This window comes from Pristiophorus japonicus, chromosome 16, assembly GCF_044704955.1.
Source record: "Pristiophorus japonicus isolate sPriJap1 chromosome 16, sPriJap1.hap1, whole genome shotgun sequence".
NCBI classification, from domain to species: domain Eukaryota; kingdom Metazoa; phylum Chordata; class Chondrichthyes; family Pristiophoridae; genus Pristiophorus; species Pristiophorus japonicus.
Genome location: NC_091992.1, coordinates 3,515,985 through 3,528,661, shown reverse-complemented (window position 1 = coordinate 3,528,661; position 12,677 = coordinate 3,515,985). Strand labels below are relative to the sequence as shown.

General features: G+C 50.9%; 1 protein-coding gene and 1 non-coding gene across 2 annotated transcripts in view; both read left to right on the top strand.

Annotated features, from left to right (window-relative positions):
* Positions 1 to 6,347, top strand: part of lrrc75a (leucine rich repeat containing 75A) — a 58,969-nt gene extending 52,622 nt beyond the window's left edge. Inside the window, exon 4 of the mRNA XM_070856891.1 lies at positions 2,218 to 6,347. Coding sequence (XP_070712992.1) covers positions 2,218 to 2,803 — 586 coding nt within the window. The 3' untranslated portion in view covers positions 2,804 to 6,347. The remainder of the gene's footprint in view (positions 1 to 2,217) is intronic.
* A 5,328-nt stretch (positions 6,348 to 11,675) lies between these two features.
* Positions 11,676 to 11,767, top strand: trnar-ucu (transfer RNA arginine (anticodon UCU)). The gene is given in 2 exon segments: positions 11,676 to 11,712; positions 11,732 to 11,767. It is a non-coding gene; the product is annotated as a tRNA-Arg (tRNA).
* Positions 11,768 to 12,677: the final 910 nt, after the last annotated feature.

The window sequence follows — 12,677 nt, the reverse complement described above, 5'->3', positions numbered from 1 at the left end:
ACAACCCTCTGAGTGAAGAAATTCCTCCTCATATCGGTCTTAAATGGCCGACCCCTTATCCTGAGACTGTGCCCCCTGGTTCTAGACTCTCCAGCCCGGGGAAACAACCTCTCAGCATCTACCCTGTCAACCCCCCTCAGAATCTGATATGTTTCAATGAGATCACCTCTCATTCTTCTAAACTCCAGAGAGTATCGGCCCATTCTACTCAATCTCTCATCATAAGACAGCCCTCTCATCCCAGGAATCAATCTAGTGAACCTTCGTTGTATGCCTCCAAGGCAACTATATCCTTCCTTAGATACAGAGACCGAGACTGTGCACAGTACTCCAGGTGTGGTCTCACCAAGGCCCTGTACAGCTGTAGCAAGACTTCCTTACTCCTGTACTCCAACTCTCTTGCAATAAAGGCCAACATGCCATTTGCCTTCCTTATTGCTTGCTGTATCTGCATGCTAACTCTCTGTGTTTCCTGTACAAGGGACACCCAGATCTCTCTCAACACCAACATTTAAGTTTCTCACCATTTAAAAAATATTGTTTTTCTATTCTTTCTACCAAAGTGACGAACCTCACATTTCCCCACATTATACTCCATCTGCCACCTCACTGCCCACTCACTCAGTCTCTCTATATCCCCTTGCTGACGCTTTGTGTTCTCCTCACAGCTTACTGTCCCACCTAGCTTTGTATCGTCAGCAAACTTACATTACACTCGGTCCCCATAGCTAAGTCATTAATATAGATTGTAAATAGCTGAGGCCCCAGCACTGATCCTTGCAGCACCCCACTAGTTACAGCCTGCCAACCTGAAAAAGACCCGATTATACCGACTCTGTTTTCAGTCCGTAAATGAATCCTCTATCCATGCTAGTATATCACCCCCAACCTTGTGAACCCTTATCTTGCATAACAAGCTTTTATGTGACATCTTATCGAACGCCTTTTCGAAATCCAAATATACTTCATCTACTGGTTCCCCTTTATAAGAACATAAGAAATAGGAGCAGGAGTAGGCTACCTGGCCCCTTGAGCCTGCTCCGCCATTCAATAAGATCATGGCTGATCTGATCATAGACTCAGCTCCACTTCCCCGCCCGCTCCCCATAACCCCTTATCCCCTTATCGTTTAAGAAACTGTCTATTTCTGTCTTAAATTTATTCAATGTCCCGGCTTCCACAGCTCTCTGAGGCAGCGAATTCCACAGATTTACAACCCTCTGAGAGAAGAAATTCCTCCTCATCTCAGTTTTAAATGGGCAGCCCCTTTTAAGATTATGCCCCCTAGTTCTAGTCTCCCCCATCAGTGGAAACATCTTCTCTGCATCCACCTTGTCAAGCCCCCTCATAATGATACGTTTCGATAAGATTACCTCTCATTCTTCTGAACTCCAATGAGTAGAGGCCCAACTTACTCAACCTTTCCTCATAAGTCAACCCCCTCATCACCGGAATCAACCTAGTGAACCTTCTCTGAATAGCCTCCAATGCAAGTATATCCTTCCTTAAATACGGAGACCAAAATTGCACGCAGTATTCCAGGTGTGGCCTCACCAATACCCTGTACAGTTTAGCAGGACTTCTCTGCTTTTATACTCCATCCCCCTTTGCAATAAAGGCCAACATTCCATTTGCTTTCCTGATCACTTGCTATACCTACATACTAACCGTTTGTGTTTCATGCACAGGTACCCCCAGGTCCCACTGTACTGCGGCACTTTGCAATCTTTCTGCATTTAAATAATAACTTGCTCTTTGATTTTTTTTCTGCCAAAGTGCATGACCTCACACTTTCCAACATTATACTCCATCTGCCAAATTTTTGCCCACTCACTTAGTCTGTCTATGTCCTTTTGCAGATTTTTGGTGTTCTCCTCACACATTGCTTTATCGATCCTACTAGTCACATCCTCAAAAAACTCTAATTAATTTGTCTTCTTCTTTAGCAAGGTGTTAGTTTTTATGTCTGATTACGCTCCTGTGATGCATCTTGGGATGTTGTATTACGTTAGAAGGATGGGTAGAGTCCATGATAGGGTAGAGTGTACATGGGCTGTGGGTGGGGATTAAATGGGTGCATCCGTGCTGACGTTTTGCAGTAGCAGTCCCGATATTCTCCTTATTTCTCATTAAATCCAGCTACCTGGCCATTTGCTCTTCAACCTGTGAACTGCTCCTCTCTCATTTTCTGATTGTCCATCATTATTTTTCTTCCAGCCTGAAAGCTGCCCTCTCTGGAGCCCCGACGAATGAGACCCTGGATTTATCGGGAATCGCGCTCACGCCCAAGGACATCGAGCGAGTGGCCGTGTACTTGCAGCAGAATGGGGAGCTGATCAGCAGCGTGGAACTGTGCTTCACTGAGCTGACGGACGAAGGTTTCCTGCAGCTGTTGCCCACCCTCTGTTCCCTGCCGCACCTCAACACTCTGTCCTTGAACGGCAACAAGCTGACCAGGAGCATCCTGAGGGAGCTGACCGAGACCCTGAAGGACCTGGAGAAGTTCCCCAGCATCACCTGGATCGACCTGGGCAACAACGTGGACATCTATTCGCTGCCCCAGCCCTTCCTGGTCAGTCTGCGGAGGCGTTGCCCCAAGCACGGGAACCTGCCCACCATCCTAGAGTTCGGGGAGGGCCAAAGCAGCGACCTGGAGAATCCCGAGGTCGACCCGTGTCCGAGCCTGGGCGACGGGATGGCGTCACCACAGGGGACGGAGCCTGGCCCCCAGCCCCAGCCCAGCGGTTTGCGGGAGGAGGAGGCCACCGAACACGAGGGTGGCTCGCTGGCCAATCAGACCTGATGTGCGCGGCACGGACTTGGGGCAGTTTCTTTGGAGGGACGCGTCAGACGGGAAATCTGCAAGACCCGGAAGGACCCACTGCTGCTGAATGAGGCAGGAGGTGAAGGAGAGGATCAGGCCCAAGCTGACGCCAGCGCACTACGAATTGTCCATCGTCCGGAGACCAGCGCAGAACCTACCTTCAGTTAGTCATTGCTCTTTGATTAGGGATCTGCATATTTCTGTTCCAGTATTTTGACACAATACCTGCCAGTCACTCTCTGTAATCACCATCACTCTGTGCCACAGTTGGGAGATGGAAGATTGGGACAGAATAGACCCGGGTGGTGGGGGCAGGGATGTTGGTCCAATGACTCTCAGCCAATGGGTGCTCTTTATCCTCATCCTTGTTTGTCCTTGTTCAATGGTTGGGTTAGCCAGTGATGGGTAGTCTCGCGTCCTACACTGGGCTTTGGTCACGGACCTTGTGACTGTCAGTTACTCCCGGAGGCTGGGGAGCTGAGTGATTGGAGCTTCAAACAATCTGTGACAGGACTGATCCCACCAGCCCTTCCCCAGCCTCTCTGGCCCATCCTCCTTCCTGCTGCAGGGATGGTGGCCACATTTGCTGTCATCTCCAAGCCCAGTCCTGATCTCCCCAGCAGAGTCATGTCCAGCTGGGATCGCAGGCTGGCGAACAGGAGCAGGTCCTGGGTAATGTTCCCCTTCCTGAGCCAGGGGACTGAGGCCAGATGTAGTCTCTCAAACTCTCTCCCTTGGTGATAAGTTACAATACCCAGAAAGGAATCCTGTTGGATAAATCTCACTCACCACACGCCCAGCACCTTGTTCACTGATGGCTCAGTTAACCTGCTGCTCTGTGTGTCCTTGTCCACTCCCATTCATTGCACCGTTACCCTAAATTACTACCCTTCGACCTGCCACAACCACCTCCCCCTTCCTCCTCCTCATTCACCAGAGTTGGTCTTTGCACTCGGTCTGTCTGCTCCACCAGTTGAGCCCTCTCAATTGGAAGAAATGTTCTTTGATTTAACATTAGCATTTACTTTAAACGGTTCCCTCTCCTCAGGTCTATCCAGTTCCCTTTCAAAACACCTCGCTCCTCAAAAAAACAGCCTCGACCCCTCCATCCTTGCTAACTACCGCCCCATCTCTCACCTCCCTTTCCTCTCCAAAATCCTTGAACGTGTTGTCGCCTCCTAAATCCGTGCCCACCTTTCCCGGAACTCCATGTTTGAATCGCCCCTGTCATGGTACCATCACAAATGACAGCCTTTGTGACTGTGACCAAGGTAAACTATCCCTCCTCGTCCTGTCTGCAACCTTTGACTCGGTTGACCTCCTCCAATGCCTCTCCACCATCGTCCAGCCGGGTGGGACTGCACTCGCCTGGTTCCATTCTTATCCACTCGGAGCCAGAGAATCTCCTGCAACGGCTTCTCTTCCCGCTCCCGCATCGTTACCTCTGGAGACTCCCAAGGATCTATTCTTGGGCCCCTCTGATTTCTCATCTATAGACTGCCCCTCGGTGACATTATCCAAACTCGCACCGAGTCCCGCTCACCATCGCCCCCTGTGCTCGCTGACCTCCATTGCACCCAGTTAAGCAACCCCTTAAATTTAAAATTCTCATCCTTGTTTTCAAATCCCTCCATGGCCTCGCCCCTCCCTATCTCTGTAATCTCCTCCAGCCCCACAACCCTCCCTCTACCCCCCCCCGCCCCCGAGAATTCTACGTTCCAACTATGACCTCTCGCCCATCCCTGATTATAATCGCTCCACCATTATTGGCCGTGCCTTCAGCTGCCTGGGCCCCAAGCTCTGGAACTCCCTCTCCACCTCTCTCATCTCCTTTATGGTGCTCCTTAAAACCAGCCTCATTTAGTCACCTGTTCTTTGGCCCAGTGTCAATTTTGTTGTCCAATTACACTCCCGTAAACCGCCTTGGAATACATTACCAGGTTGTGGGCACTATATAAATGTAAGTTGTTGTTAGTTTTGACCTCTGGCTCCTCAATGCCTCTGGTTCACTCCGGTTTCACCCCCAGGTATCTCACAGCTCCAACATTGCCGTCACTAATTAGAATTTGGATTTTAAGCCCTTTTAATCCCATTTTATTCTGATAAAAATACATTTCACTCCCTCCTCGAGGTGACTCACTGGAGAGCGGATGGTACACTGGGTTAGACACTAACCCCCTGTACCTGCCCTGGGAGTGTTTGATGGGACAGTGTAGAGGGAGCTTTACTCTGTATCTAACCCCCTGTACCTGCCCTAGGAGTGTTTGATGGGACAGTGTAGAGGGAGCTTTACTCTGTATCTAACCCCATGCTCTACCTGCCCTGGGGGTGTTTGATGGGACAGTGTAGAGGGAACTTTACTCTGTATCTAACCCCATGCTGTACCTGCCCTGGGGGTGTTTGATGGGACAGTGTAGAGGGAGCTTTACTCTGTATCTAACCCGTGCTGTACCTGCCCTGGGAGTGTTTGATGGGACAGTGTAGAGGGAGCTTTACTCTGTATCTAACCCCGTGCTGTACCTGCTCTGGGAGTGTTTGATGGGACAGTGTAGAGGGAGCTTTACTCTGTATCTAACCCTGTGCTGTACCTGCCCTGGGAGTGTTTGATGGGACAGTGTAGAGGGAGCTTTACTCTGTATCTAACCCATGCTGTACCTGCCCTGGGAGTGTTTGATGGGATAGTGTAGAGGGAGCTTTACTCTGTATCTAACCCGTGCTGTACCTGCCCTGGGAGTGTTTGATGGGACAGTGTAGAGGGAGCTTTACTCTGTATCTAACCCGTGCTGTATCATTTCTCAGCACTGACCTCTTTAAGTCTATGGATAGAAAATTCACAATAAATTGCTGAACCAGAGGTAAACAAGCTGTTGTGACATCAGCAAAGAAATGATATTTGAAACTCCAGTCCAGCAACAAAATATTATCGCAGCTCCAGGATCATAATGGAAGTGAGTCTTCTGCAGTTCAATGAAATTTTCCAGTAGAGAGACTTGCATTTATATAGCGCCTTTCATGGCCTGACGACGTCCCAAAGCACTTTACAGCCAATGAAGTACCTTTTTGAAGTGTAGTCACTGCTGCAATGTGGGAAACATGGTCGACAATTTGTGCACATCAAGCTCCCTCACACAGCACTGTGATAATGACCAGATCATCTGTTTTAGTGATGTTGATTGAGGGATAAATATTGGTCCCAGGACACTGGGGAGAACTCCCCTGCTCTTCTTCAATACAGTGCCCTGGGATCTTTTGCATCCACCTGAGAGAGCAGACAGGGCCTCGATATAACGTCTTCTCCACATGACGGACTAACATTGAACTGTGAAAGGAGCAGCAGTTCGGAGAAGGAAGGCACAGAGAGAGAGAGAGAGAGAGAGCGCGTGTATCTGAACTTTACCCAAATCCTCTGAGCTTTTCCGGCTGATCTGATGTCCAGTGTTGTGTTGATCGATTTCCCTGAAACCTGCGTCTCTTTTATCGAACATTATATTTTTGTCCCTGCTAATGTCACTGTAGCTGAAATAAAACAGATAAAATGACGTTGTGGTCAAGTGCATTCTGAAATACGATCCGCAGGTTAAGATTTGCCAGTGTTTTAATATCGTGTGATTTTTTTTTGCTGATAATTGAAGAGACCTGCATCCAGATAAGTCCCCGACAGAAGCTGCTGTATCTGTGAATGATCGGTTGTGGGAGGGTGTGTGTACGAGGATGGCGGGTGAGGACAGCAGTCTACAAAACAATGCATCCTTTTGTCATGTTTTGATGTGAACTTTTTGCATTCTAAATTCCCAAGTCTACATATAATTGAAACTGCCTATGTAAACACGTCACACTGTAATTTCACTCTCCCACCACCGGTGGCGCTGCAGTGTCTCAGGTTTGTGTCTTCCAGCTGTGGAGAAAGTCCAATCAACTCTACTCTGCTTCCCAAATTATCTTTAAGTTTTGATATTTAACTAAAATGAATAATAGAAAATAAGAAATATTGTATAGATTAAGGAGAGAACGTATAAGTTTTTAAATCGAGATAGAATATGTATATATTTTATAGTATTGTGCTGGCGTTCCACACGGGGATATAATCTTCAGGTAGCGTGGGATAATGCACCAGGGTGCACAGATATCAGTCAGTCCTCATTTCTAAACATTCTTTGTTCTGATGAGGACATCATTGGAGAGGCCAGAGTTGATCAAGAAGACCCACCAATACCTTCGCAAGGGCCAATAAATGCCGGTCTTGCCAGTGACGCCCAGATCCTGAGAATGAATTTTAAAAAATCTGTTGCCGATCACTCGTAGCCCTGAGAGCGGTTTGATACAACTGACTGCCGTACTGGGCCATTTCAGAGTCAAAGAAAGAAAGATTTGCATTTATATAGTGCCGTTCACCACCTCAGGACATCCCAAAGCGCTGCACAGCCCGTGAGGCACTGTTTGAAATGTGGTCACTGACTTGGACATTTGCACCAGGAGCGTTTGGAGATCCGAGTCGCAAAGGTTCCGGGTTTAGCCGGCTCGGTGACTGGTTCTGCCGGCTTGTTGAGCTGAACTTTTCCTTCAGTGCCGTATTTTCATCAGTCAGAGATTTCTGGTGTCGAAAGTGTCCAACATAAGGGGTTTGGAAAAGTTACAAATTTCACAGCAACTTGATTAAATATACCCGCACAAATTGCATCAAATCAATCAATATAAGGGCAAATAATGTGTGGCGTTAAAATCCCAACTGGTTCACGAATGTCCTTTTAGGGGGAGGGAAAGTTGCTGTCGTCACCCAGCCGTTACACAGAGCACACGTCGCTGGCTGTGCAGCACGTTGGGACGTCCTGGGGTGGTGAAAGGCGTTATAGAAATGCAAGTTCTTTCTTTCCAGGTGGCGAGAGGGAATCTTGACCTCCCTGCGTTCCTGTCTAGAGATTGCAGTGTGCCTGTGCTGCGCCCTAACCCCCCAGGCAATGACCCCCCAAGTTGATGACCCCCCCCAGGCGATGACCCCCCCAGTTGATGACCCCCCCAGTTGATGACCCCCCCCAGTTGATGACCCCACCAGGCGATGACCCCCGCAGGCGATGACCCCCTCAGTTGATGACCCCCCCCAGGCGATGACCCCCCCAGGCGATGACCCACCCAGTTGATGACCCCCCCAGGCGATGACCCCCCTCAGACGGACCCCCCCTAGGCTATGACTCTCCCCCAGGCGATGAACCCCCCAGTTGATGACCCCCCCAGGCGATGACCCCCCCAGTTGATGACCCCCCCAGGCGATGACCCCCCCAGGCGATGACCCCCCCAGTTGATGACCCCCCCAGTTGATGACCCCCCCCAGGCGATGACCCCCCCAGGCGATGACCCCCCCAATTGATGACCCACCCAGTTGATGACCCACCCAGTTGATGACCCCCCCAGGCGATGACCCACCCAGTTGATGACCCCCCAGTTGATGACCCCCCCAGTTGATGACCCCTCCCCAGGCGATGACCCCCCTCAGGCGGACCCCCCCTAGGCTATGACTCTCCCCCAGGCGATGACCCCCCCAGTTGATGACCTCCCAGGCGATGACCCCCCTCCCAGGCGATGACCCCCCCCCCAGGCGATGACCCCTCCAGTTGATGATTCCCCCAGGCGATGACCCCCCCAGGTGATGACCCCCCCAGTTGATGACCCCCCCAGGCGATGACCCCCCTCCCAGGCTATGATCCCCCTCCCCAGGCGATGACCCCTCCAGTTGATGACCCCCCCCAGTTGATGACCCCCTCAGGCGGACCCCCCCAGGCTATGACATCCCCAGTTGATGACCCCCCCCAGGCTATGACCCCCCCCCCCAGGCGATGACCCACCCAGGTGATGACCCCCCCAGTTGATGACACCCCCCAGGCGATGACCCCCCCAGTTGATGACCACCCCCAGTTGATGACCCCCCCCAGTTGATGACCCCCCCCAGGCGATGACCCCCCCAGGCGATGACCCCACCCAGTTGATGACCCCCCCAGGCGATGACCCCCCCAGTTGATGACCCCCCCCAGGCGATGACCCCCCCAGTTGATGACCCCCCCAGGCGATGACCCCCCCCCAGTTGATGACCCCCCCAGGCGATGACCCCCCCCAGTTGATGACCCCCCCAGTTGATGACCCCCCCAGGCGATGACCCCCCCCAGGCGATGACCCCCCCCAGGCGATGACCCACCCAGTTGATGACCCCCCCAGGCGATGACCCCGCTCAGGCGGACCCCCCCTAGGCTATGACTCTCCCCCAGGCGATGACCCCCCCAGTTGATGACCCCCCTCAGGCGATGACCCCCCACCCAGGCTATGATCCCCCCCCCAGGCGATGACCCCTCCAGGCGATGACCCCTCCAGTTGATGACCCCCCCAGGCGATGACCCCCCCAGGCGATGACCCCCCCAGGCGATGACACCCCCAGTTGATGACCCCCCCAGGCGATGACCCCCCTCCCAGGCTATGATCCCCCTCCCCAGGCGATGACCCCTCCAGTTGATGACCCCCCCAGTTGATGACCCCCCCAGTTCCTGTCTGACATAAAAATAAAAAAGGTAAGGTGGCTCAACCATGGCTATCAAGGGAAATCAGGGATAGTATTAAAGCCAAGGAAGTGGCATACAAATTGGCCAGAAATAGCAGCGAACCTGGGGACTGGGAGAAATTTAGAACTCAGCAGAGGAGGACAAAGGGTTTGATTAGGGCAGGGAAAATGGAGTATGAGAAGAAGCTTGCAGGGAACATTAAGACGGATTGCAAAAGTTTCTATAGATATGTAAAGAGAAAAAGGTTAGTAAAGACAAACGTAGGTCCACTGCAGTCAGAATCAGGGGAAGTCATAACGGGGAACAAAGAAATGGCGGACCAATTGAACAAGTACTTTGGTTCGGTATTCACGAAGGAGGACACGAACAACCTTCCGGTTATAAAAGGGGTCGGGGGGTCTAGTAAGGAGGAGGAACTGAGGGAAATCCTTATTAGCCGGGAAATTGTGTTGGGGAAATTGATGGGATTGAAGGCCGATAAATCCCCAGGGCCTGATGGACTGCATCCCAGAGTACTTAAGGAGGTGGCCTTGGAAATAGTGGATGCGTTGACAGTCATTTTCCAACATTCCATTGACTCTGGATCAGTTCCTATGGAGTGGAGGGTAGCCAATGTAACCCCACTTTTTAAAAAAGGAGGGAGAGAGAAAACAGGGAATTATAGACCGGTCAGCCTGACATCGGTAGTGGGTAAAATGATGGAATCAATTATTAAGGATGTCATAGCAGTGCATTTGGAAAGAGGTGACATGATAGGTCCAAGTCAGCATGGATTTGTGAAAGGGAAATCATGCTTGACAAATCTTCTGGAATTTTTTGAGGATGTTTCCAGTAGAGTGGATAAGGGAGAACCAGTTGATGTGGTATATTTGGACTTTCAGAAGGCGTTCGACAAGGTCCCACACAAGAGATTGATGTGCAAAGTTAGAGCACATGGGATTGGGGGTAGTGTACTGACATGGATTGAGAACTGGTTGTCAGACAGGAAGCAAAGAGTAGGAGTAAATGGGTACTTTTCAGAATGGCAGGCAGTGACTAGTGGGGTACCGCAAGGTTCTGTGCTGGGGCCCCAGCTGTTTACACTGTACATTAATGATTTAGATGAGGGGATTAAATGTAGTATCTCCAAATTTGCGGATGACACTAAGTTGGGTGGCAGTGTGAGCTGCAAGGAGGATGCTGTGAGGCTGCAGAGCGACTTGGATAGGTTAGGTGAGTGGGCAAATGCATGGCAGATGAAGTATAATGTGGATAAATGTGAGGTTATCCACTTTGGTGGTAAAAACAGAGAGACAGACTATTATCTGAATGGTGACAGATTAGGAAAAGGGGAGGTGCAAAGAGACCTGGGTGTCATGGTACATCAGTCATTGAAGGTTGGCATGCAGGTACAGCAGGCGGTTAAGAAAGCAAATGGCATGTTGGCCTTCATAGCGAGGGGATTTGAGTACAGGGGCAGGGAGGTGTTGCTACAGTTGTACAGGGCATTGGTGAGGCCACACCTGGAGTATTGTGTACAGTTTTGGTCTCCTAACCTGAGGAAAGACATTCTTGCTATTGAGGGAGTGCAGCGAAGGTTCACCAGACTGATTCCCGGGATGGCGGGACTGACCTATCAAGAAAGACTGGATCAACTGGGCTTGTATTCACTGGAGTTCAGAAGAATGAGAGGGGACCTCATAGAAACATTTAAAATTCTGACGGGGTTAGACAGGTTAGATGCAGGAAGAATGTTCCCAATGTTGGGGAAGTCCAGAACCAGAGGTCACAGTCTAAGGATAAGGGGTAAGCCATTTAGGACCGAGATGCGGAGGAACTTCTTCACCCAGAGAGTGGTGAACCTGTGGAATTCTCTACCACAGAAAGTTGTTGAGGCCAATTCACTAAATATATTCAAAAAGGAGTTAGATGAGGTCCTTACTACTAGGGGGATCAAGGGGTATGGCGAGAAAGCAGGAATGGGGTACTGAAGTTGAATGTTCAGCCATGAACTCATTGAATGGCGGTGCAGGCTAGAAGGGCCGAATGGCCTACTCCTGCACCTATTTTCTATGTTTCTATGTTTCTATGACCCCCCTCAGGCGGACCCCCCCCAGGCTATGACCTCCCCAGTTGATGACCCCCCCCAGTTGATGACTCCTCCCCAGGCGATGACCCCCCCCAGTTGATGACCCCCCCCCCCAGGCGATGACCCCCCCCCAGTTGATGAACCCCCCAGTTGATGACCCCCCCCCCAGGCGATGACCCCCCCAGGCGATGACCTGTGTCCAGCCCCCGGGGCCAGCTGCCTGGGGATAAGTTGCAGTTGCGGCTCTGTGGCGCAATGGATAGCGCATTGGACTTCTAGTGAGAAATTTATCAAGGTATTCAAAGGTTGTGGGTTCGAGTCCCACCAAAGTCGGATTTTGTGGCACCGTTTAATGTTTTATGTTTTCGCAGGTAAACTCAAAAGAGTTTCAGAGTAGCCGCAGCGAGCCGCCAGTAATCCCCTCCCGCTGCGATGCTGCGTTTCCGGGGCTGTTTGATGTGTGGGTCAGAGGCAGTATTGCACGGCACGCTGCTTACATTCGGTTTGTTTAACAACTCTAGCGAGCGGCTGGGGAAGGGAACAGGGGGTGGCCCTGCAAATAATCCGCTGGAGAGGTCAGACACTTTAGTGCCTGGGGGCCTGGAGGTGGATTATTTTCGCTGCCCCAGACACTCAGTGCCGACTTGCAACAGAAGAACCCTTAAAAGTAAAATGACCCTTGACCTCCTGGGTGACCCTTGACCTTTGCTGTGCCACCCTTTGTTCCGTCTCCAAAGCACAATCCTTCAAAGGGTCAGTCAGCTGCTGCTGGTGCACAGTATACTCCCGACCCCGTGGGGGCCCAGAGAGCCAGCGGCTGAGGGCTGGGAGCCCCAGAACATTAAGCAGACCACCCGCAGAAACAGCTTCAGTGCCTCAAACTTCTGCCCTTAGTTTCCCATGTGACCCTGGGGAATCTGTGGGCAATGTTCTCTGCGGCTTTAGTGACCTTTCTCCAGTGGGGTTTTAAAACAAAGAAAGACTTGCATTTATATAGCGCCTTTCACGACCACCAGGGGACTCAAAGCACTTTACAGCCAATGAAGTACTTATGGAGTGTAGTCACTGTTGTAATGTGGGAAACGTGGCAGCCAATTTGCGCACAGCAAGCTCTCACAAACAGCAATGTGATAATGATCAGATAGTCTGTCTCTTTGTTATGTTGATGGAGGGATAAATATTGGCCAGGACACTGGGGATAACGCATCTGCTCTTCTTCAAAATAGTGCCATGGGATTTTTTA